Source organism: Saccharomyces paradoxus, chromosome IV, assembly GCF_002079055.1.
Source record: "Saccharomyces paradoxus chromosome IV, complete sequence".
NCBI lineage: Eukaryota > Fungi > Ascomycota > Saccharomycetes > Saccharomycetales > Saccharomycetaceae > Saccharomyces > Saccharomyces paradoxus.
The window spans coordinates 1413126-1438404 of record NC_047490.1 but is presented as its reverse complement, the minus strand read 5'-3'; the positions used below and the strand labels follow the sequence as shown (position 1 = coordinate 1438404).

The 25279-nt window shown below is 38.8% G+C and overlaps 11 protein-coding genes and 1 non-coding gene across 12 annotated transcripts; 7 read left to right on the top strand and 5 right to left on the bottom strand.

Moving 5' to 3' along the window:
- Positions 1 to 54: 54 nt before the first annotated feature.
- GRH1 (Grh1p) lies at positions 55 to 1167 on the bottom strand (the record flags this gene model as incomplete). Its single annotated transcript, XM_033909832.1, has 1 exon — positions 55 to 1167. The coding sequence occupies one exon, from the start codon at positions 1165 to 1167 to the stop codon at positions 55 to 57; it is 1113 nt and encodes a 370-aa protein (XP_033765723.1).
- A 766-nt stretch (positions 1168 to 1933) lies between these two features.
- On the top strand, positions 1934 to 3436 carry EMI2 (putative glucokinase; the record flags this gene model as incomplete). The annotated part of the gene is made up of 1 exon (XM_033909831.1): positions 1934 to 3436. One exon carries the CDS (start codon positions 1934 to 1936, stop codon positions 3434 to 3436), a length of 1503 nt encoding a protein of 500 aa, XP_033765722.1.
- Positions 3437 to 3635: 199 nt separating this feature from the next.
- On the bottom strand, positions 3636 to 4988 carry SLF1 (Slf1p; the record flags this gene model as incomplete). The annotated part of the gene is made up of 1 exon (XM_033909830.1): positions 3636 to 4988. One exon carries the CDS (start codon positions 4986 to 4988, stop codon positions 3636 to 3638), a length of 1353 nt encoding a protein of 450 aa, XP_033765721.1.
- Positions 4989 to 5428: 440 nt separating this feature from the next.
- Positions 5429 to 6880, top strand: SPAR_D06880 (uncharacterized protein; the record flags this gene model as incomplete). The annotated part of the gene is made up of 1 exon (XM_033909829.1): positions 5429 to 6880. The coding sequence occupies one exon, from the start codon at positions 5429 to 5431 to the stop codon at positions 6878 to 6880; it is 1452 nt and encodes a 483-aa protein (XP_033765720.1).
- Positions 6881 to 6979: 99 nt separating this feature from the next.
- Positions 6980 to 7411, bottom strand: GRX2 (dithiol glutaredoxin GRX2; the record flags this gene model as incomplete). The annotated part of the gene is made up of 1 exon (XM_033909828.1): positions 6980 to 7411. One exon carries the CDS (start codon positions 7409 to 7411, stop codon positions 6980 to 6982), a length of 432 nt encoding a protein of 143 aa, XP_033765719.1.
- A 243-nt stretch (positions 7412 to 7654) lies between these two features.
- EMI1 (Emi1p) lies at positions 7655 to 7930 on the top strand (the record flags this gene model as incomplete). The annotated part of the gene is made up of 1 exon (XM_033909827.1): positions 7655 to 7930. One exon carries the CDS (start codon positions 7655 to 7657, stop codon positions 7928 to 7930), a length of 276 nt encoding a protein of 91 aa, XP_033765718.1.
- Positions 7931 to 8010: 80 nt separating this feature from the next.
- Positions 8011 to 8412, bottom strand: SDH7 (Sdh7p; the record flags this gene model as incomplete). Its single annotated transcript, XM_033909826.1, has 1 exon — positions 8011 to 8412. The coding sequence occupies one exon, from the start codon at positions 8410 to 8412 to the stop codon at positions 8011 to 8013; it is 402 nt and encodes a 133-aa protein (XP_033765717.1).
- Positions 8413 to 8722: 310 nt separating this feature from the next.
- On the bottom strand, positions 8723 to 9028 carry SMT3 (SUMO family protein SMT3; the record flags this gene model as incomplete). The annotated part of the gene is made up of 1 exon (XM_033909825.1): positions 8723 to 9028. One exon carries the CDS (start codon positions 9026 to 9028, stop codon positions 8723 to 8725), a length of 306 nt encoding a protein of 101 aa, XP_033765716.1.
- A 986-nt stretch (positions 9029 to 10014) lies between these two features.
- Positions 10015 to 12006, top strand: GNP1 (glutamine permease GNP1; the record flags this gene model as incomplete). Its single annotated transcript, XM_033909824.1, has 1 exon — positions 10015 to 12006. The coding sequence occupies one exon, from the start codon at positions 10015 to 10017 to the stop codon at positions 12004 to 12006; it is 1992 nt and encodes a 663-aa protein (XP_033765715.1).
- Positions 12007 to 12685: 679 nt separating this feature from the next.
- GIN4 (protein kinase GIN4) lies at positions 12686 to 16141 on the top strand (the record flags this gene model as incomplete). Its single annotated transcript, XM_033909823.1, has 1 exon — positions 12686 to 16141. One exon carries the CDS (start codon positions 12686 to 12688, stop codon positions 16139 to 16141), a length of 3456 nt encoding a protein of 1151 aa, XP_033765714.1.
- A 6522-nt stretch (positions 16142 to 22663) lies between these two features.
- SPAR_Dtrna28L lies at positions 22664 to 22777 on the top strand. The gene has a single exon. It is a non-coding gene; the product is annotated as a tRNA-Leu (tRNA).
- A 159-nt stretch (positions 22778 to 22936) lies between these two features.
- GMC1 (putative oxidoreductase) lies at positions 22937 to 24766 on the top strand (the record flags this gene model as incomplete). The annotated part of the gene is made up of 1 exon (XM_033909822.1): positions 22937 to 24766. The coding sequence occupies one exon, from the start codon at positions 22937 to 22939 to the stop codon at positions 24764 to 24766; it is 1830 nt and encodes a 609-aa protein (XP_033765713.1).
- Between the last annotated feature and the right edge of the window lie 513 nt (positions 24767 to 25279).

Genomic DNA, 25279 nt, shown 5'->3' with positions numbered 1-25279 from the left:
ATAAATACATATTTAAGTTTGCTATCGAACAAAACCAAAAACTAACTGGGAACATTAATTAGATGATGGCTGTTTTTGTGGCGGTGGAGCGGTGACATCCGATTCTGCTAATTTTGCAGCAGCGGACGACTTGTCTCTGCCTTCATTAAAATAGTCATCCATTGCCAATGGCTGACTACCCTTTTTATTTTTGGATTTCTTCTTCGTTGGCACCGGTGGAGCCGTAAATGCTGATGGGACAAAGGCTGTCTCAGATTCTGCTGAAAAGGGAACTGAGTCATCTTCTTGCTGTTGCTGCTGTCCTTGTTGTGACCGCTGTTTCACCGTAGGAATTCTGTGAAGGAATCCGTAGCCAACATTGCAACCCAGCCTACCGTCGGGGCCTATGTGCACCGTGATAGGCCTCACGCAGTCGGATACTTTGTTGTAGACATAAAGGACCAGATCGTAATTTGCTCTTGATCTAACAATATCTTGCAAAAGCGTCTCTCCTCCCGTGGCCAACAGACCATCTTGACAGCCGATGATATAGTCTTCATCTGGGATGAGCCCAGCCAATTGAGCGGGTCCGTCTGGGATGTTTACGTTCAAAATATGGTAGGTGAAAGTGGAAGCTATCAAAGGGGTCCATTGAACTTTAAACCCGAGCGCTTGGAATTGGTGTGCTTCTCCACTGGATGGCCTCCTTTCGTCGTGATTCAGAGAAACATCGTCCAAATCGTTGCTATCCTTCGATATCACATTGACATACTCGTCTCTGAACGTGCCACCTTTGGCTGACCATATATTCACCTTCAAAGTCCGGCCACAGTGCTCGTTGAAGATGGATGTAATGCGGCGGTAATCTGGATACGAAAACCCGTGCTGATTATTGACCACGGGTACCGGATCATCATTGAAGCCTACTATATAGTCGAAGAAGGACTGCAGCTGGAACTGCATCTCGTCCACCCAAACAATGCGAAGACCGGAAAGGGTCTCATTGACGTTGGTGTGCTTAACGCCTTCAGACACGGCATCTACGGGTGATTCCAGCTGAGCAGACAACAAATTTGGTGGTATAGACTGAAAGAAAGCGTCCAGACTGCCCGAATCCTGTGAGAGTGCCAGGGTATCTTGGACGCTCTGCTCAAAAGTCCGTACGAGGTTCTTAGCTATTCTAAACATAATGCCGTTTCCTATACCTTTTTTATTTTCCTAGTTAGTTCCACACGCTGTGCCCGTCGCAGTTGCAATTACAGTCTGGGTACGCTTGTTCTTGGTCTTGCTCTTATTGCAACAAGCCCATTTATTCCATGATAGCCGGAATGCAACTAAACCTCGTCGTCGGCTTGCGCGTCCGCCGGCGAAGACGAAAAATAACGAAACGAACTTAATAGAAACGACCTGAATTTTATTTGGAAGCCAGCCGACGCTATCTTTAAAATGGCTGTCACCGGGTGCAAAGGCGGTAGGAGAGCCCGGTAAGTGATTTAAGCGGGATGTCCCACCAGTGTTAACCACAACGCTACGTCGCGACTCTGGGAACTACGAACAGCGATTTCGCAACGAGCAGTTGCAACTACTTTCGGGTGGGCCCTTCAGGGGCAGTTGCCTGCGCCTTTGTTCGAAGAATCAAGTGACAAAAAACGCGGGGCATCCAGAAAGTCTTTTTTGTGTGTCAGAAGGGAGAGTGAGAGAGTGAGAGTGAGATAGTGTTTGTCTGTGTGGAAGACAGAGGAAGAAGGTCGGGTCGGTCGAGTTCCATTGTGCTTGCGGTGCAGGGGGGCAACATGTATTCGTGATTATATAAAGTCGATTCTGTGTAAGTGTAAAATCTCGTCTTGTCTCGTGTTCTTTTGTACGTTTTATACTTTATAAGAAGCTTAAATAAAGACAGATATCAGTGTATCAAGGAAAAATTGTACAGAAATAGAATCATAGATACATAGAAATGTCATTTGAAAATTTACATAAAGTCAATGCTGAGGCATTGGAGGATGCCGTCGTCGAGATCTGCTCCTCGTTGGAGGTCGATGCAGCAAAGTTGGACGAACTAACAGCCTACTTCATCGAATGTATGGAAAAGGGGTTGAATAACACCTCTGTAGGCGAAGAAAAGACGGTGGACAAGGGTTTACCCATGATCCCAACATATGTAACCAGTTTGCCCAATGGGACAGAACGTGGTGTTTTGCTGGCTGCAGATTTGGGTGGGACTCACTTCAGAGTGTGTTCTGTGACTTTGAATGGTGACGGAACTTTTGATATGCAGCAATTGAAATCTAAGATTCCAGAAGAGTATCTCAATGATAAGGATGTCACCAGCGAAGAGCTGTTTAGCTACTTGGGCCGTCGTACAAGGGCTTTTGTTAGAAAGCACCATCCTGAGTTGTTGAAGTCCACGGGAGAGAACATAAAACCTTTGAAAATGGGGTTCACCTTCTCCTATCCGATTGACCAAACTTCTTTGAGTTCCGGTACTTTAATCAGATGGACCAAAAGCTTCAAAATTGAAGACACGGTCGGCAAGGATGTAGTGAGATTGTACCAAGAACAACTAGACATCCAGGGGCTCTCCATGATCAATGTGGTGGCTTTGACCAATGACACGGTTGGCACTTTCTTATCGCACTGCTACACCTCAGGCGCCCGTCCCTCGAGTGCTGGTGAGATCAGCGAGCCTGTCATTGGTTGTATCTTTGGTACCGGTACTAACGGTTGCTATATGGAGGATATTGAAAACATCAAGAAGTTACCAGATGAACTGAGAACAAGACTGCTGCATGAAGGAAAGACTCAAATGTGCATTAACATTGAATGGGGTTCCTTCGATAATGAATTGAAACATTTATCTGCTACAAAGTATGACATCGATATCGATCAAAAATTCTCTCCAAATCCAGGTTACCATCTATTTGAAAAAAGAATTTCCGGCATGTATTTGGGGGAGCTGTTGAGAAACATCTTGGTGGACTTACATGCAAGGGGCTTAATATTGGGGCAGTACCGTAATTACGATCAGTTACCTCATCGTTTAAAGACTCCTTTCCAATTGTGTAGCGAAGTTCTCTCCAGGATCGAAATCGACGATTCGACAAACTTGCGTGAAACCGAATTGTCGTTCTTGCAAAGTTTAAGGCTACCGACCACTTTTGAAGAACGTAAAGCGATTCAAAATTTGGTCCGTTCAATTACAAGAAGATCTGCATATTTGGCAGCCGTTCCGATTGCCGCTATCCTAATCAAGACGAACGCTTTGAACAAAAGATATCACGGTGAAGTAGAAATCGGCTTCGATGGTTATGTCATTGAATACTACCCTGGGTTCAGGTCCATGCTAAGACATGCTTTGGCATTAAGTCCAATTGGCACTGAGGGTGAACGTAAGATCCATTTGCGTCTAGCCAAAGATGGGTCCGGTGTTGGTGCAGCTTTGTGTGCTCTTGTGGCATGAATTCATCTTTTCTCAACCGCTTTATTTAGTTTGTTTTCGTTTTTCCTCTATATAAATCTCTTATGTATATTTTATATAAAAAATTATTTAGTACGAATTGAAATGAAATGTTATGTTATATTATTAGAGAGAACCCGCTATTCCTTTATACATGTTAACTATATACATAATAAAAAAAAAAAAAATCTAGTGTCTGAAATTAATCATTTATTTGCAAGTTTTGTTCAAACTCCCTACTCATTTCACCTTGATCAAAGGTCTGACTCTTTTTCCCATTTGCACTGCTAGAAAAGAAGTTTGGATAGCCCATATAGGAATAATTGTCTAAATCTCCTGGTTCCAAAAGCTTTTCAATATTGTATTTTCCAGTTTCGTCATCGTTTTCATCAAAATTACCTTCCGTAACATATTCAAGCCAATTTTTGCGCCTGATGAAATAATTGTGTAACGGATTAAGATCATCCGCCAGTTTCGTCTGGGCACCTTCTATATTTCCATAGGCGATTTCCAAATGATTTGTTTCTTTATGTTGTAAAACTTCTCTCATAGATGCCAGAATTAGAATTGGGTCGCCCCCTAGAGATAAATTAACCATTCGGTAAAATTTTCCTATCAGACTCATGGGGATAAACCCGTCATTTATTTTTTTAAATTTAGATCTTAGAAATTCATCAGTTTTCAAGTTCTCTTCGCTAAAGTAGAATTCAATTTGGTTTTTGATGCTTTCGATAGATTTGAAAATAGGTTCCATTGAATAATAATATGGTGTTTGAAATTGCTGTTGATAATTGTAGTTACTATAGTATTGCTGTGGACGGAAATATGATAGTTGGTTGTAGCTATTTCCTGAATTGTTGTTCACCCAGTGGCTGGCATTGGAAATATATCCAGGTCTAGAATGGTGATTACTTGGGAAGGGACTACCATTATGAGCCGCCTTATTGTGTCTAAAACTGCGATCTTCGTTATTGTATCTTGTTTTACCTTCCCTGTTTTGGTAATACCTTGATTGTTTACCGTTGGTTGAATTGTTATCGCTTGTTATCCTCTTGTTATTCGCACCAGCAGTTGCTCCTGAGTTTAAGCGTGTCTTTACTTTAGCGTTGGCATCGAAAGGCTTTGATTCAAGATTGGAAGCGTTATTTATTTCAGATATACTATTAGTTTGACCGTTGAAATCCTTTTTATTGATATTGTTATTGTTGTTGCCACGCTTTTTCATTTTTTTACTACTCTTAAAATTTTTAGAGTTCTTTCTTGATTTTGAATTTGTGTCCTTGGAACCTGAAATTGTAACAGACGGTGTAATTGGAGTCCATTTTGTATTGCTCGTTAATCTGATTGACCCGGAACCATTTTTATTAGGCTTTGAAGTCTTTGACATATCTCTTAGCTCTTCCACAGGGATTGCTGTATTGCTATCTGGCGAAGATGATTTCCATGGCGATGTGGTTGGTATTGGTGCCAATTTTAAGGACGAAGCTTGCTTCTTCTTATCTTCAGCTGCTAGGGGTAAATCTTTTAAGTCATCATTAAAATTTTGTGATGACATTTTTGAATTCACGTTGCGATTAGTTTTCTTTTATTTTGGTTATAATTTTGGGCTTTTTCGTTTATTTAACGCCACCCTAAATTGTGTCTTAACAATACGTTCCCTCTTAGTACGTTTTTTATAGATTGTAAAAAATACGTTGGAACTGGCAAACACTATTTTGAAACCCTGCCAATAAATAAACAAGTGTCAGCCAAAGATGTATAAATTTTTCCTTAGTGATTCAGCTACGCCCGCCTTTCCTCCCAGCTTCTAAGTGCACTTCTACTTATTTTTCATTAGCACAAAATAGTTAAAGATCCTTTTTCTAGGCGGTGAAAATTTTTGATTCGATGGGTCAATAGCATACTGCAAAAAACGGTTTGGATACATGTGGACACGGAATTTACTAGTAATTTATCTGGTATATAATTTTTACTATAAAGATTATTAGCCATTGCATGAATAGTTCTGCAAATTGCGTAAAAGCATACGAAGCGGTAATCAAAATGGTTACACATAGATTCAACTCCAAAGCAGTCCGCAATTACCATCAGCCACAAGGTTTGAACAGGACTTTGACAACCCGCAATGCAGCTAGAGTTAGGGGGATGGTCCCCTCAAGAAGAGGGGGCGTGGGATCATATAAGAGTTCAAGTAGCAAGCTATTGAATAAACTAGGTAGACAAAAGACGTGGATAAATGAGTTTGAACATTTTAATTCTTTGCATGAGATTGCATATTCCCCTAACAGTATGTTGAGTAATGAAATCCAAAAATATTTAAAGACATTGGAAATAGACTACCAGTCCATTTATGAAAAAAGTACAAAGTTACTGGATAAGAAACTGGAAGATGTCGACAAGGAATGGGTCGAGAAAAATGGTTGTATACCTGATGTATCAAAAGATGATGTGGAGAAAAATATAAGAAAGCAATATTTGGCAGATATACAGGACGTGAAAAACGAACATATACCTGTGATGAATTGCGAGCCTGGCAGCTCTCAGTTCAAATATCTTTGTAAAACTATTGAATTATTATCGTCCAACAAGACGATTTGTTTTGCCATTGATGTAGAGGCATTTGAATTTGATACAGATATTGTTACGGAGATTGGCATTTCCATATACGATCCAAGAGAAAACATTTATTCTTTAACCCCGATTATAAGAAATTATCATTTAATTATCGCTGAGGCGTTACCATTAAGGAACAAAAAATTTGTGTGCGACTTTAAAGACTGTTTTTTACTTGGGGAAAGTCTCGTATTACCATTGGAACAATGTGTAGAGTTTATTCAGTCGTTGATTAATTTCTATATGAAATGTGAGACGGACCAAGATACGACCTGGGAAAGAGCGTTTGTGGGTCATGTTATAGCGGGGGATATTAAGTGGCTAAAGAAAATCGGGGTCCACGTACCTGAGCTGGATAACGAACTTACTAAACCGGACGACTTAACGGAGAGCAAGGGAGTTAGAAAACATGTTAAGATGCTTGACACAGAGAAAATTTATAGCATGTGTTATGGTAAGAAGGGTAGCAGCTTAGGTAAACTACTAAGGCTGTTTCACTTACCACATGCCTTTTTACATAATGCAGGTAACGATGCATACTATACGTTGCTCTTGATGCTAAAGTTAGGAGATTATAACTTTAGAAAGCAAATAGGGGCTGATGACTTAGAAACAATGGGATATAGGATAAGGGAATGGTTTAAGCGTGAAAAGGATGAACCAAAGATTGTGCCAATGTCATACGTACTAAGTGTAATGAATGCTAACAACAGCAAACCAAAAGTGGATGATAAGACAAGAAAGAAGCCGAGGGATCTTGTACCTCAAACGGAATTTAGTGGATCACAATGGTTTCAAAATGCACGCGCAGCGTTCAAAAGTACTCTTGTGTGAATCTAGCGAGTTGTTCTGTGGGTATATATGAATTTAAAGTATAGATACTAATATATATATATATATGTAAATATTATGAAGAATACTGGGGTAACAAAATTATTGGAATACTGGTTTTAATATTTCTGCTAACTTACCATTTTTCTTCAAAGTTTCCAAATCGCTGTTACCACCAATGTGCTTGCCATTGATGTACACGTTAGGCACAGTTTTTTGGCCAGAAATTTCTTCCAAAGCGTCTTGAATCTCTGAGCCATTGCTCATTTCATCCAATTCTAAGACAAGGGCCTTCGATTTAGGAACGTTCAATTCCTGGAATAGAGTAGACAAAGTGGCTTTACAGTAAGGGCAGTATGTCTTCGCCGCAACAAACACTTCCTTTTGGCCAATCAGATCCTTTACGTGGGCAACTGTTTCTTGGGACACCATTTTTGGAGTAGATAAGAACCGTTTCGCAATAATTCTTGTGGCAAACAACGTGATAATGAGAATAACAATTAAATTTGAGTCGAAGGAAAAATTAGTCTCCATGAAACAATGTGCAACAATAGTTGGAACTGTCGGTTAATCGAGAGAGCCACTTTTCTTGGCATCCTGGGTCTTTTTATATGAAAATTCACCAAGAAAGTGCGGCGGGCCCCTTTGCGAAGGGGGCCGAAATATCGGATCTTAGTAATAGTTCTGCTATTGGATATAGTACTAGTATGAATCAAGAGGGAGGCGATGGTTGTAGCAGGGGTAAAAAGAGGAACCAGTGGAAGGACATAGAAAAGGATGAGTGCAAAGTATCCGACAACGATGAGTTGCCGAGAGGCATTTGATCAGCTAACTAGTTGCTATTCGATCGGAGGCCAATTCAGAAGCTATTATAGATATGGAGATTTTACATCATGTGACAAGCAAGTATCGAAGTTTAAGTTTTGCATGGTTCACGGCAATGACCCTGTGAAAGTGCAGGAATGGTACAAAGAACAGGTTTCCAATAACAAGGCATTGGAGAACAGCAGTGGCATCATATGGCAGGAGAGAGATACCACCGCGAATAAGTGAATTTTCCAACTTTTTTTTTTTTAGCATGTGTGCTATATAGTATATAGTTTTCTTATTTACAAGCACAATAAAGACAAGCACTAGTCTTTTTTGTTCCGTTTCACGTCCTTACTTGACTCTGTTTCACTGTCCTGGTGAAGTTTCTGCGTTTCTTTCATCAATTCATAAAGTTGAACTGTTTGCTCAGGGGACAGTTTCTCAAGAGTTTCCGAGGATAGGGTTGCATCTTTCCATCCACCGTTAGAAATCATATTAAGATAATCCTGCCAGGAAGCTAGAAAACCGACTATATGCAACGGATTATCGATATTTTTGTGCAGCTTGAACTCGCTTCGCACGTATTGATCACCCATTTCCCTCTGGGGGGTAGGTAGCATCTTATGTTGCCTTAGTATTCTCCTGTAGAGAACTAAAGGTGGCAGTAAAAGCTGGCTGTTATGGGTCGCAAATCTAACAGAACGATATATAAGTTTGTTGTTCATGGCGAATGCAGATGGGAACTCTCTGTGACAGGTCGTGACAGGCTGCTTCTTTAAGACTAGTTCTATTAACGGAGATAGTTTTTTTCTTTAATAAAGGACAAAAGCCAGCGTATTGGTTAGCTACACAGCGAAAAGCAATCCCTCCGCATCAGCTGAAAGAAAGATATGGACAAAACTATTCCTGTCAAACATATATTAATATTATTATTATTTAATACGAGTTATTTAGTTTCTTCATTACTATGGTATTTCTTTTTGTTGTTTGGGGGGTGAAGGGGGACATTGGAGTTTTTTAGGCATTACTATTGTCCTAATAAGTAGCGCCACCAATCTGTTCTCTGTGAGCTTCAATGATATCGTTATCCTCCATGTCCAGATCCTCAGGAGTCTGGTCAGCTTGAATTCTAATACCGTCGTACAAGAATCTTAAGGAATCCATTTCCTTACCCTGTCTTTTAGCAAATGCTTCCATCAGCCTTCTTAAAGGGGTGGTCTTCTTAATCTTGAAGAAGATTTCTGAAGACCCATCGGACACCTTCAAATTAATGTGAGTCTCTGGCTTGACTTCTGGCTTAACCTCTGGCTTGGCTTCTTGATTGACTTCAGAGTCCGACATGGTTCGTTGTATGTATTCGTGAAAGTGAACTTAACTGGGTCCTTTTATCCTATAGGCTACAGGTGGCAACAAGAAACGGGAGGGTGGACAAGGTAAAGAAAACAACTACAAGAATAGTATTTGTTTGTCTGTTTAATTGTTGGTGTTTTGCTTTTTCCTGCTTCCTGAACACCTTCCGACGGCGCGTGTTGACAAGGCTGGGTAATCACAGTACGTTCATATCACATGACTGGTGAGCTCGGCGGCAAAAACGTGACATGCACGTGATGGAAGCGGTACGGCTTTTTTTTCTGTTATTTTTATTCCCTAATGATTTATTCCTTGGGCACTACGTAATCGGCGCGTAGGTCATTTCTTTTTCGAGTGCGCATGACTAGCCCCACTATGACGATGCTGCCTTAATTCGGCATTACCGTATTATGCGACATGCTTGCTGTCCTCGGAAATGGCACCAGAAACCACAAAACAGTCTCAGAAGCGCCCCGCCGTGCAGTATGCGGCGCCAAAACCGGTAAACGTAAAAAAGAAACGGCACAGGGACCACCAAAAAAAGGAAAAAAAGAATAACGCCGCATCAAAAGACAGCAGCGAAATTAGAAGGCACGGCAACTCTTAAAGATGGAAGGATGCGATGGCAGTGCTTATGATAGCCAGGATATACCGTAGCATACTGAGCGGACAATAAAATGTAAATTTTCAAAGTTTTTTTCTGAAATTGGTTTTAGTGTTCGTACGTCAGTTTGGCTTGGGTTGCGCAGTGTCATTTCTTTTTGAGTCCCTTCTTCCCCCACCCTCATTGATGTTAGAAAAAATTGGGTTCCCTATATATAACCGATTTTTTTTTTATTCACATTTCAGTTGATTTGAACATATTTCTTTCGTGCTTTCTTCGAAGTTGAGAGTTACGTGGTTTATGTTTTTTTTTGTGTAAGGACAAGAACCGTCGCTTTCTCAAGTAGCTTATATAATATCAAATATTGCACATTATGACGCTTGGTAATAGACTCCATGGGCGGAACAATGAGGGTAGCTCTAATATGAATATGAATGGTAACGACCTTGACGATGTTTCTCATTACGAGATGAAGGAAATACAACCAAAGGAGAAAGAAATCGGTTCTATAGAACCGGAAAATGAGGTGGAATATTTTGAAAAGACAATGGAGAAAACCATGGAAAATATGGAATACGAGGATGAGCATCATACATCTTATTTACGGAGATTTATTAACTCTTTTAAAAGAGCGGAAGGCTCGCGCCCAAATTCTCCTGACTCGAACAACTCGAATGGGACTACTCCTATATGCACAAAGGATTCCAGCTCGCAATTGGACAATGAGCTAAATCGAAAGAGCTCGTATATCACTGTTGATGGAATTAAACAGCCGCCGCAAGAACAAGAACAGAAACAAGAAAATTTGAAAAAAAGTATAAAACCCCGTCATACAGTTATGATGTCCTTAGGGACTGGTATTGGTACCGGTTTGCTGGTCGGTAACTCCAAAGTTTTAAACAATGCAGGTCCAGGTGGTTTGATCATTGGTTATGCCATTATGGGTAGTTGTGTCTACTGTATTATCCAAGCTTGTGGTGAATTGGCAGTCATATATAGTGATTTGATTGGTGGGTTTAATACATATCCTTTGTTTTTGGTTGATCCGGCACTCGGGTTTTCTGTTGCTTGGCTTTTTTGCTTACAATGGCTATGTGTTTGTCCCCTGGAACTGGTCACTGCATCCATGACTATCAAGTATTGGACCGTGAAAGTCAACGCAGATGTTTTCGTTGTTATTTTCTATGTCCTTATTCTTGTTATCAACGTTTTCGGAGCTAAGGGTTATGCAGAGGCCGATTTCTTCTTCAATTGTTGTAAAATTCTAATGATAATTGGGTTCTTCATCCTTGCCATTATTATTGATTGTGGAGGTGCGGGTACCGATGGCTACATAGGTAGTAAATATTGGCGTGATCCCGGTGCCTTCCGTGGTGATACTCCTATCCAGAGATTCAAAGGTGTGGTTGCCACGTTTGTTACCGCAGCGTTCGCCTTTGGTATGAGTGAACAACTGGCTATGACTGCTAGTGAACAATCCAATCCAAGAAAGGCTATTCCATCGGCGGCCAAAAAAATGATTTACAGAATTTTGTTTGTGTTCTTAGCATCTTTAACATTGGTTGGTTTCCTCGTACCTTACACCTCAGATCAACTACTGGGGGCCGCAGGTTCAGCCACTAAAGCATCGCCCTACGTCATCGCTGTCTCCTCTCATGGTGTTCGTGTGGTTCCTCATTTCATAAATGCTGTCATCCTATTATCTGTTCTTTCCGTTGCCAACAGTGCCTTCTATACCAGTTCTCGTATTCTAATGTCATTAGCTAAGCAAGGTAATGCCCCTAAATGTTTCGATTACATCGATAGGGAAGGGAGACCCGCTGTTGCCATGCTTGTAAGTGCATTATTTGGTGTCATTGCATTCTGTGCCTCATCTAAAAAGGAAGAGGAAGTTTTCACCTGGCTGTTAGCAATTTCCGGTTTGTCTCAACTATTCACCTGGATTACCATTTGTTTGTCTCACATCAGGTTTAGAAGAGCCATGAAGGTACAAGGAAGATCTTTAGGAGAAGTTGGTTATAAATCTCAAGTCGGTGTTTGGGGTTCTGCTTATGCTGTTGTCATGATGGTGTTAGCTTTAATTGCCCAATTTTGGGTTGCCATTTCTCCGATTGGTGGAGGTGGTAAATTGAGTGCTCAGTCGTTTTTTGAGAATTATTTGGCTATGCCAATCTTAATCGCCTTATACATCTTTTTCAAAGTTTGGAAAAAAGATTGGAGTTTATTTATTCCTGCTGATAAAGTAGACTTAGTTTCTCATAGAAATATCTTTGATGAAGAGCTATTAAAACAAGAAGATGAAGAATATAAGGAGAGATTAAGAAACGGACCATACTGGAAAAGAGTTCTTGATTTCTGGTGTTAAAATAGAAATCACGAATCAAAAAAAAAAAAAAAAAAAATAAAAAAAAACTTGAAAAAACAATTCAATTAGCATATCATTTCAAATCCAAGCCTTTCTACATGTTTTTCTTGTTTTTATTTTTTTTCTTCCATTGTCGCCCTCCCCTCATTCATGTATTCTTTATTTCATTACATTATTTAACTCTTTAAATATTCTATGTACTTTGTGCAAACATCATTGTCATCGCATAAACACATCCTGCTGTTACTAATCTTCGCTTTAATTCACCAGAGGGACCGGGTTATGTAAGGTGAAGAGATCATTGTTTTCGCCAAGTTTCGTCTGACAAGAATTTTTTTATTATTATTTCCCACTTTTCACTGAAAGAAACGCGTCAAATCCGTTGGTTACTACGCGCAATTTGCGTTATTTCCTTTTTCGGCATACCATCGCGAAATATCAACGGCCACACCATAGATTCTTTTTGATGTTAGATTAAAAGCGACTGAAAGAAAGTGCATACATTTTTTATTTCTTCTTAGTTTCTTTTCTATTTTGTTTTGCTCTATCTCTTCTATCAATAACCTCTCAGCTGTACTTACCATTAGTATTCTCCAAGGCTTCAGCAGACTTGTCAAGAATAGTTGCCCACTTTAAATCAATAAAGATATCGCAGCACAGCACTATACATAACACCCAAATGGCAGTCAATGGTAACAGTATTCCAGCCATAAAGGACAACACCATTGGTCCTTGGAAACTAGGTGAAACTCTGGGTCTAGGAAGCACAGGTAAAGTCCAGTTAGCTCGTAATGAATCTACGGGACAAGAGGCTGCAGTTAAAGTGATATCCAAGGCAGTATTCAATACCGGTAATGTCAGTGGTACTTCAATTGTCGGCTCCACCACCCCAGATGCTCTACCTTATGGTATAGAACGTGAAATAATAATTATGAAGTTGTTGAACCACCCAAATGTATTACGCTTATATGACGTCTGGGAAACAAATACGGATTTATACCTTGTATTAGAATATGCGGAGAAGGGTGAGTTGTTCAACTTATTGGTCGAGAGAGGCCCGCTACCAGAACATGAAGCCATTAGGTTTTTCAGACAAATTATTATTGGTGTTTCATATTGTCATGCTCTAGGTATTGTCCATCGTGACCTAAAACCAGAAAATCTATTGTTAGATCATAAATATAACATTAAGATTGCAGATTTTGGTATGGCTGCTTTAGAAACTGAAGGGAAGCTACTGGAGACATCATGTGGATCCCCACACTATGCAGCACCAGAAATCGTATCTGGTATACCGTATCAAGGTTTCGCAAGTGATGTGTGGTCCTGTGGTGTGATCCTATACGCTCTTCTCACTGGTCGGTTGCCCTTTGATGAGGAAGATGGAAATATAAGATCACTATTGCTGAAAGTTCAAAAGGGTGAGTTCGAGTTGCCTTCTGATGATGAAATTTCGCGTGAAGCTCAGGATTTGATTAGCAAAATCTTAACTGTTGACCCAGAAAGAAGAATCAAAACCAGAGACATACTCAAACATCCATTATTACAAAAATATCCGAGTATAAGAGATTCTAAGAGTATTAGAGGTTTACCAAGAGAAGACACATATCTCACACCATTATCAGAAAGCAATTCTTCCATTGACGCTACGATTCTACAAAATTTAGTAATATTATGGCATGGAAGAGATCCTGAGGGAATTAAGGAGAAACTAAGAGAACCTGGCGCAAACGCGGAAAAGACGTTATATGCGCTACTGTATAGATTTAAGTGTGATACCCAAAAGGAGCTTATTAAGCAACAGCAAATTAAGAAAAGACAGTCGATTAGTAGTGTTTCTGTTTCTCCATCTAAAAAAGTATCGACAACTCCACAACGCAGAAGAAATAGAGAATCTTTGATTAGTGTAACATCTTCTCGTAAAAAGCCAATATCTTTTAACAAATTTACCGCTTCCAGTGCCTCGTCCAGCAATTTAACTACGCCTGGTTCCTCGAAACACCTTTCAAAAAATTTCTCTTCAAAGAAGAAATTATCTACGATCGTTAATCAATCTTCTCCAACACCAGCATCACGTAATAAAAGAGCTTCTGTTATAAATGTGGAAAAAAATCAGAAAAGGGCCTCTATCTTTTCTACTACTAAGAAAAACAAAAGAACATCCAAATCCATCAAAAGAATGTCATTGATACCAAGCATGAAACGTGAATCAGTAACAACAAAATTAATGTCAACATACGCGAAATTGGCAGAAGATGACGATTGGGAATACATTGAAAAGGAAACAAAGAGAACAAGTTCCAATTTTGCAACTTTGATAGATGAAATTTTTGAATACGAGAAGTATGAACAAATAAGAAAAGAGAAGGAAGAATTAGAACGTAAAGTGAGAGAAGCGAAAGCACTTGAAGAGTTGGAACGTAGAAAACGTAAGCAAGAAGAAAAAGAACGTACAAGAAAATTACTAGAAAAGGAAGATCTGAAAAGAAAACAGGAGGAACTTAAGAAGCAAATTGAAATTGATATAAGTGATTTAGAGCAAGAGCTGTCCAAGCACAAAGAAGAGAAACTGGACGGTAATATTAGATCTATTTCTGCTCCTATGGAAAACGAAGAAAAAAATATCAATCATCTGGAGGCTGATATCGATAATATTCTCCGTCGTCGTAACTTTTCTTTACAGACTAGACCTGTATCAAGACTTGACCCTGGTATAATGTTCTCGAGTCCTGTTGAGGCAGTGAGTCCAGCGGAACCGAAGAGAACAGAAAATGAAAGACTTACAACCGAAAAGAAAATTTTAGAAACTATTAGGAGATCAAAATTTTTGGGGTCATCGTTCAATATTGATAAAGAATTGAAATTATCTAAAATGGAATATCCAAGTATAGTCGCACCACAAAGATTGTCGGAAGACCGGGTAGTGTCAGACCCTAACGGCGGATATGAATCTTTGGTTCTCCCGAAGGATGCTAGGGGTGTACCTCAGTCGAAGGATAATGTCGCACTAACAACAGCTGATCTCGTCTCTGATGGTAAATTGAGGAAAATTTCTGAGGTTAGAGTACCACAGTTTACCAGAAAATCAAGGCACTTTAGTGAGTCCAATAAAAGGCTATCTGTCTTGTCGATGTACTCTACCAAAGAGTCATTTACCAACTTGGTTGATATTTTAAAAAACGGTAACCTTGATGTCAATAACCAACAAAGCCAAAGAATCCCAACACCAAGAAGCGCGGATGATTCTGAATTTCTTTTTGAAACTGTCAATGAAGAAGCTGAATACACTGGAAATAGTTCGAACGATGAGAGATTGTACGATGTCGGTGATTCCACTATTAAAGAAAAATCTGCATTAAAGCTAAATTTTGCAGACCGTTTTAATGGATCCACAGAAGAGAGAGAAACTGATAACTTGCATCTTCCAATCCTTCCTCCGCTAAACGGAGACAATGAATTACGTAAGCAGAAGAGCGAGGAAGATGCTCAAGTGCATCCAAAGATTAAGTCGATGATACCAGAATCAGGCTCTTCTTCACATACTGAAAAGGAGGAAAAGAAAGAGAAAGAAGAACAAGAAGAACAAGAAGAACAAGGAAAACAAGAAGAACAAGGAAAACAAGAAAAACAAGAAAATACCGAGAAAGGAGTAAATGATATGGAACCACCATTGAACAAATCTGTGAAAAAGATTAGGGAAAAGGATACTAGCTCGCAGGCAAAGGATCATTCAAAGGATCATTTAAAAGAGCATAAGCAGGACAGAAATGCAACAAATGGAAATGGCTCCTTCTTTAGGAAGTTTTCAAAATCTTCTTCGGAAAAATCAGTGGAATTATATGCTAAGATTTCGGCAAAACAATTGTTTAATGGTCTAGAGAAGCTGTTACGTGGTTGGACTCAGTATGGCTTGAAAAATATTAAATCACATCCGAACAATCTGACCTTAACGGGTAAACTATCAAGCGATAATATATTCTCTTTACGTTCAACGTTGTTTGAGATTAGCATTTATCCTAGAGGTAAGGTGAGCGTTGTCCAGTTCAAGAAAGTTTCTGGTTCATTCAAAGCCGTTAAGAAGCTGGTTAATGAAGTTGAAAACGTTCTAAACAAGGAAGGCGTTTTACAGAAATAGTCGAATGTAGTATTACTATTATTTTTTTCTTCGGTTTGGTCTTCTATTCTGTCATACTATTTTGCTTATATTATTTTGCTTATTTTTTTCCCTCCGTGTTGATATTTCAAATAACAATCTAATGGAGGTATTGGACTCTATGTACTATTATACTTACCTTAAAATATCGTGTTAATTATCGTTTGTATACCCGTCTTATTTTTCTTAGAACTAAATATAAAAGTGTTGGAACGAAATTCTTATATTATGTATTTAGTAGTATAATATCAAATGGGGTGTAAGAGGATGACATAAAGATTGAGAAACAGTCAGCAAATTTAGTGAAGGCTGGGACGCAAGGATTTATAATGTAATAGCATAATGAATGACAACATATGAAACGGAAGAAGAAATAGTAATATAATTGTGTAGAATTATCGACGACTTTTTGTGGATTTCTATATCCTCGAGGAGAACTTCTAGTATATTCTGTATACCTAATATTATAGCCTCTAGTAACAATGGAACCCCAACAATTATCTAATTACTGAGAATTATGTGAATAATTAGATAATTGTTGGGATTCCATTGTTACTAAAGGCTATAATATTAGGTATATAGAATATACTAGAAGTTCTCCTCGAGGATCTAGGAATCCACAAAAGGGAATCTATAGTTCTACATAGTGTTATTATTTTATCTTCTTTCTTTTTATATGTTGTCATTCATTATCCTATTACATTATCAATCCTTGCATTTCAGCTTCCATTAGATTGGATGACTGTTTCTCAATCTTTATGTCATCCTCTTGCACCGCATATTATAATATACTATTAAATAGATGATATTAGAATTTCATTCCAACATACCACCCATAATGTAATAGATCTAATGAATCCACTTGTTTGTTAATAGTTTAAATGTTTTTATTGGGAGGGGTTTTGTCATCACGTCAGCAATGTTCCTTTTGGTATCCACGTAGCATACGTGGAGGTTATTATTTGATACTTCGTCCCGAAGTCTCATTGCTTTGGTACCGAAAAATCTGTTTCTAAGTTTCTCTTCATTTTTGGACATAACTATACTGATTGTAGATCTGCTGTCAGTAAGTAAGCCTTTAATGATTGATTTCCCATTTAGTTCTTGTATAAGGTGACTCAAGTTATTTAATAATGGAATGGCTTCACTGATTGCGTGTATTTCTGCTTCTGTGGTTGAAGTACATGTTAATGAAGCTTTTGTTGATTTTCCTCCGATCACCTTTCCATTTAGTAAATAGATATTACCAATCTGAGATTTGTAATATGGTTGGTTGCCATAAGAGGCATCGCTTATTACAACTAATTTATTTTCTGGTTTTGCAGATTTGCTTTTGTGCCATATTAATTGTTTGTCTCTAGTGTCCCATAAGAATTGTATCAATTCATATGTCATGTTTAACACTTGTTTGGACGGAAATAGTATATGTTGTGCAAGTGTGTTGATATAGTATAATAGGTCAAATCTGAATTTATATCCAACATATGACGCTAGACCTATCAACTTTTGCATTTCATGCACCTTCATGTTGTAGTCGTCTTCTTCTAGCTCTAGCTCCTTCTGGTTTATATAGAGACCTGGTTGACCTGGAGCACCAAGTTTTCTTCCTTTTGGATTCAAAGGTACGTTTAATTTGGGTATTTTCTCAGTTAGTGAGTTTTCCATACCTAATTTCATGTATTTACCTCTTTGATATTTGATTTCTAAGCCAAGGATGTCGTATTGAATTTCATCATCGCTTTCACCTAGATTTATAATCTTGGTATCGTATTGCATCTTGAGTTTTGCTATAATTCTTTTATTTGAATTTAAGTCTTTGCTGAACAATATCATATCATCAACGAATAAGCAAATTGTTACTTGACTATTCTTAAATACGCATGACCATCCGCGAACTTCCTCCATATCACATTGTTCAATCAGATATGATTTGATCGTTTCATACCAGTTTGCACCACTTTGTTTCAAACCATAAAGTGATTTCCTCAACCGTATTAACTTGTTGTTCATTCCTAAATGTGGTGGAGGTCTTATGTATAATTCTTCTTTGATGTCTGCATACAAGTACGCCGAAGATATGTCTAATTGTGTAATGAAGGAGTCATTGTCTAATGCAAGTGATAGGGATGTCATCAACGCATAATGATGTACAGTGTTGGATTGCATACCTGTATCGTACGTATCAGGATGCTGAATGTCACCTCTTGCAACAAATCTAGCTTTATGAGTTCCGTCACGTTTCTTGTTGAAGATAAACATTGAGTTTATTACTCTTTTAGGGTCTATTTCTTTTCTGTCATAATATTTGTCAGTGTCCCAAGTATTCATTTTCAACAGTTGGTTGACTTCTTTGTGGTATGCTTCGATATATTTTTCCTTTTCTTTAATATCTTTATTATAGGTGATTGCCTCATCGTATCTTAAGGTTGTTCGTATTGGTTTAATTGATTTTACTGCTTTTACAGCCGCGATTAGATGTATTCGTTTCTTTGACCTTGGAGGTTCTAAACTACGCATATTCTTACTATTCCATGTGTCTCGTGATACCTCAATTTCAGTTTCATTATCTTCTAATGATCTTTTCTTACTAGTGATAGTAGCAGAGATATTAGAGTCATCCATACCACCCAAACTGGAATTAGTTTGATGAGAATTTATCGGTGGGAGTTCTTTAAATGGGTCAGGGAATTCGGTAGGAGATTCTGGAGGTAGATCAGGGAGTGGGAGATCAGCGATAATAGATTCCTCGGTATTCTGTTTAGAAACAGTAGTTGGCGTTTTGGTAGGAACAATATTGTGCGATGAATCATTTTCCGGTGGAGAAGCATCGATTGAAGGTGAACGGTGTATAATCCTTTTCTCAGTCTCTTGGTCACTTGTCTGCGGAACAGTTTTGTTGTTGGTACCACCCAAACTGGGTATTGTCACGTTTGTAGAGTCAGTATCAATGTCGCTGTGTGAGTCTGAGTCACTGAAATCATCAGATTCACTGGCTTGGTATGAATTTTGTGTGTCAGATTTGGACAAAGGGGTAAGTAAAGGAACATCTGATTTATTTATACCACCCGAACCGGCACTGTCGGTAGCAGAAATTTGGGGGATGTTAGATCTCTTCTTAGATGGAAGAATATTAGATTCAGATATGTTAGGATCAACTTCTTTGGGTGCACGAAGATTGATTTCAGATATAGGTTTTGAATCTTCAGTATGAGTTGATGGAGGTGGGGAGTCAGTTGGAATCGGAACGTTTGAAGGGACATTTCTCTGGTGGTCAGGGTTCAGTTCAACGTCAGATTGAAAATCATGGTCAGATTCTATGTTAAGATCGTTAGATTGTTGGATCTCATTTGAATCAATGAACGATTGATATGAAGCAGTTATACGATTCACGTCTTCATCGAAGGTGAGTGCGTCGTAATTGAATTGGTCTAATCTGGATTCCTTGCCCTGAAGAATAACGTAATTAGTTGTATCTACTGTCTTCTTCAAAGATGGGACATAGATGATATATCCATAAGAGTTTCGAGATGGATGTAGAGCGTAGCCAGGAATGCCACGAGGATGAATTTTGGAGTCAGGGTTATGATTATTGACTATAACGGGTTGACCGAAAGGTAATAAAGTACTGATTTCGAGTCCTGCCAACCCAGCGAGTTGTCTTGCGGATTTTTTGCTTTTAGGTGAAGCTAGTGAGTTCCGTACGATAGTAGAAAATTCGACTGCCGAGAACCATAGATGATTCGGTAGACCACTACATTGCAGTTGAGTACGACAGTCATCTAATAAGGTACGGTTCAGCCGTTCAGCGACACCATGTGCTCGGGAATCCGCTGTGGTTGTATAACATGGGGTTATGCCATATTTATCAAGGAATTTATGGAGAGTTTTGTTAGTGTACTCAGAACCACGGTCCATTTGAATAACCAAAACATTGGACTGAAACTGGTTTTTAATGAAAGCTAGTATCTTAGTAAAGATATCGAGAATAGAGTCCTCGCGACGGTCGTGTAATGGATAAACCCAACGGAATTTTGTTTTCTCATCAGTGAATGAGATGAAGTAGGATGGTGCACTCTTTGGTAGGTTGTGAACAGGCCCAAATATGTCAGTATGTAAGTATTGAAAAGGTTCATATGAACTTTGGTATTTTAGCCGTGATCCTATGATATGTCTATGTTTGGTGCTTTTGCCGATTAAACAATCGGGACATTGATAATCAGTAGCGTTAGACCAGTCAACATCTGATTCATTGAAATACGTAATAGTGTTCTTTTTAAGTGAATATCTAATTGTCTGGGCATTGGCATGCGCAAGCATCCGATGAATGAAAGGATAAGGATACTTACGTGTGTTTTCACTTGTGTGAACGTTATTAATTGTGGGTACTGAGATATTCGACGGAAGCAAGTACCTTTTAGACACCCAGTAAAAGTCTCCATGTTTTACGATAGGTGCAAGTACGGTGCCGTCAGGTCGTTCTAAGACGTTTTTGGTAAAGCACGCTGTAATATTTAGTTCAGCCAGTTCATTCAAACTGAGTAAGTCATAGGCTATGTTAGGTGTGTGCAATACCTTTATTGTTGTTTTGGTGTCGTCCTGGAAGTTAAATTGAAGATCACCAACAGCGTTAATTGGTATATTGTTTTTTTGAACATCAACTACGCTTATGTCGGGATTAGATATCGCTGAGTGTATGTGATGGGCAGATCTTATAAGAGTTCGTGATGCTCCTGAATCAAGAAGAAGGTGTCCAGGAAGTTCATCATCGGAATGATTCGTATGATTTACTGTAGATTCAGTAAGTTTCTGGCCTAAGATGAAGGTCGTGCTTATTGTTCAATTGAATCGGTTCAGTAGTTGATTTACTGATGGAATCGTTGTCAGTGCTGGGAGAGTTATTAGATGTGGATACATTATGAGCCCTGGCTGTTTTCGATTTCGAATTATTTGTTTTTTGAGGATTTCGAGCTATAACTTTGGGTTTGGTTGTATTCGTATAGGTGTGAGAATCATTCTTCTCATCACTCGGATTTCTCCTGTAATTGGGTTTACTGTTTCTCGATCCCTGTTGTTCTTCATAAATAGCATGGATATCTAAGAACAGTTCAGCGACTGTCATATTTAGATGTCGATGACGTGTGTAGCGTAAAAATTTATATTCGCCAGATAGGCCTCTCATAATTAATTGGCATGCGACCTTGTTATTGATATGAATGCCATTATTATTTAGTCTGTCGATAATGTTTGTGACTTTTGTTTCAAATGCATCTGCAGGTGTACTGCCATTATATTGCAAATTTGCCAGGGTCACAATGTCATTTGCCTCTTGGGTATCAGATTGCGTTTTTTCAATACTTTTGGAAAGAATTTTCATGATATCCGTATAATCAACAGATAGGATGTCTTTGACCCAGGTAGGTAGGAATTGAGAGGGAGCAAATATTTGAAAAGTGTTATACAAGAAGGTGAGTTCATCATCAGTGATCTGACGTACGGGTTTTCCGTTTACTGTCGGAATAATATCACCGAGATTCGAGTTTTGTAAAAATTTGATGTATGTTTTAACCCAATTTAGAAAGTCATTAGGTGAGGTTAACATTGGTGGTGGTCTGACATATTTTTTAGTGGATGTCATATCAGAGTCCGCTGAGGATGAATCAGTAAATGTATTACCTGACTCAGGTGATGGGGTGCTCAGAGGCGTTCCAACTGATGGTGGATACTGCGGAAACTGTGATTGTGGCCCAGGTGGAAAGTACATAGGCGACATTTGATAAGGTGTATACGGAATCATAGATGGGTGTCCGTAAAATGACCAACCAGATGGATTGGCTTGGTTTTGGGTCATCATGCACTGCTGTGGGTACGGCCCATTCTGTGGTGAATGTGACTGAGCAGTTTGAGGAGAGGCATGATGGGGGTTCTCTGGAACAGCTGATGAAGCAGGTGTTGTTGTCTGTTGAGAGTTAGCCTTAGTGGAAGCCTTATCATATTCTTGAATTTTGGAAGCTGAAACGTCTAACGGATCTTGATTTGTGTGGACTTCCTTAGAAGTAACCGAAGCACAGGCGCTACCATGAGAATTATGTGAATAATTAGATAATTGTTGGGATTCCATTGTTACTAAAGGCTATAATATTAGGTATATAGAATATACTAGAAGTTCTCCTCGAGGATCTAGGAATCCACAAAAGGGAATCTATAGTTCTACATAGTGTTATTATTTTATCTTCTTTCTTTTTATATGTTGTCATTCATTATCCTATTACATTATCAATCCTTGCATTTCAGCTTCCATTAGATTGGATGACTGTTTCTCAATCTTTATGTCATCCTCTTGCACCGCATATTATAATATACTATTAAATAGATGATATTAGAATTTCATTCCAACAATTACTCACCCAATTGTCATTATCAACAATTATCAACAATATGAATGGAAGTAGTAAGTAATATGCTTTTGATAAATGCATCCCTTTCTGTTATTTCCAACAAATAAGTGGTTGTTTGGCCGAGCGGTCTAAGGCGCCTGATTCAAGAAAAATCTTGGCCGCAGTTAACTGTGGGAATACTCAGGTATCGTAAGATGCAAGAGTTCGAATCTCTTAGCAACCATTATTTTTGATATAACTTTTTCGGGGATAGTCGAAGAGGATCCACGTCCATCTCAGCAGTCCACATATTAAGGCCAAAGCTAATAAAGTGGGACATACTGGGCGGTTAAACCAAGTTATTAAATAATTATAGCAAAACTTCGTGGAGAACACGCTCGAAATGAAAAGCATCCTCCTTAAGCTGGTTCAAATACCAATGCTAATGTTAATACTATTTAAATTTATAAAGGGCTCTGAGGAAGGCAAAATACACGTCTTAGAATTCAATGTGACCAGTGAATACACGTCTGATAAGAGAAGATTTATCTCCATAAATGGCTACAATGGTACGTTTGGCCCAGAAATTAGAGTCAAATCTGGTGACACTCTCAACTTAAGATTGATTAACTGGATATGTTCAGAAGAAGAAGCAGGTAAAGACAATGTTGTATGGAAAGATTACTGTTCAACAGCTTTACATTTCCATGGGGTCGTACCTTTGTCGAACAGATTTGATGGTATTCCCGATTTAACACAGCCCATCATTGGATACGGAGAAAGTTATTGGTACAATTTTACTATTGATAGATCAACCTGTGGTACTTTTTGGTACCATTCGCATTCGTCAGTACAATACGGTGATGGTTTGAGAGGTGTTCTAATAATTGAATGCGATGATTATGATAATCATGTGGAGAATACTGTTAATTCTGTGAGTGACGTTGAGACATTAATTGACGGTATTGTCACAATGAAAAAAAAAAAAAGCACCAAGGAATTGTCTAAGCATGAAGTGGAAGAAAAGATTATCACTTTAAGTGATTGGTACACAAATTGGAATTTGGACACTTTAAAGGATAAGGTTTTGTCACTTACTGGGGGTACGGATCCTAAATTAGATGGATCATTAATTAATGGAAAACCATCTGACGGTGAAGGTATCAAACTAGGACTTAACGCTAAGTATCTCCTATTAAGAATTATAAACGCAGGCATGTCTGGTACTCAAGTCTTTCACCTTGAGGGATTCCAATTAATTGTTCTAGAAACTGACGGTATTATGATTAAACCGTTCATTGTACAAACGCTAACTTTGGCGGCTGGACAAAGATATACCGTTTTGGTCAAACTAAAGACTGATACTAATCCTATTCGCATGATTAATGGCTGTAATAAAATGATGGGTTATATAACAAAACAGTGGTGGTTTTACAAAGAGGGCCTTCATTTGGATCTATCAAAGAATCCAAGTGACGTTTCCATCAAACACTTACCTGGTTTCACCAAGACCGAGCTATATCGCGACCTAGAACCAACGCAGGAAGAGAACAAAAAGTTACGCATCAAGACTGATCCCGTTGCGGTCTTCGAGTTCGATTATGCCTATTACAAAGATGACGATACGAAACGAAAATATGGGACTGGGATGTATAAGGTGAACAATCGGACATTCAGCGAGTACTTAAAAGAACCGGTAAGTTTCTCCGAATACAACGAAACATACGAGGTGATAATCAACTCATTGGATCACATGAGACACCCATGGCATATGCATGGTCATCATTTCCAGGTAATATCTCTTGGCACTAATGGTGACGGCCCACTCCACAGAAACGTACAAGAGGGCGAGGCATGGACCCAGTATCAGAAAGATTTACGTCATTGGGCCCGAACCGGGAAGGCACCAATGGTAAGGGATAGCATTAACATTGCAGGAAATTCTTATGCAGTTTTGAGAATTAGGACCGAGCTGCCCGGTAAATGGCTTCTACATTGTCATGTGGAGTGGCACATGATGAAGGGGCTTGGTATTGTCTTTGAGGTTCCCGCAACAACTACTGACGGTACGAAACAAGCAACCACAGCAATATTACAGTACCCTACCAAGGAGCCAAACCCTACTACAGTTGTCCATCCAGCTGTGCTTCACCAAAACAAATCCAAGGTAATAACCATCTACATTCTAATCATGTGTGCGATTGATGGTGTCTTCTACTGGTTGCTCATGTAATCAACACCCTTCGATTTTCCCCCCACTCATTGCTTTTTTTCGCTCTTCCCACAGCCGTTTACAACGCCGCAAAAAAGAAAACCCGCAAAGCTGAATGGAAAAAAGTATCGGCTAGCTTTCCATTGGCGACGATCGCCTCCGAGTGCGAAAATATGTATTTCTCTGACTGCCGTAGGTTATATTGGATTGGGTCATAGCAGTTTTTTTGGAGACAAATCCTTCCCCTAATCGTGTTGGATAACATTACGGACCCGTGTTTTAGCTAAAGGAACAAAACAAAAATAAATCAAGGATAAAGAGAAGGATTCACGGATAATTAAAGAGTTGTAATTTTCATTGGTTCCGCAGTTGGAATAGAGATAGGATCGTTCGAGTGTTCTTTGATATAATAAAGCAAAGTATATAGAAAAGAATAAGGTGTATTGAAAAGTTCAAGAGAATTATAGAGGAAAGTAGCGAAGAATAAAACAGAAGAAGCGGTATCTGATATAGTGCTTAATAAAAAATCAGTTG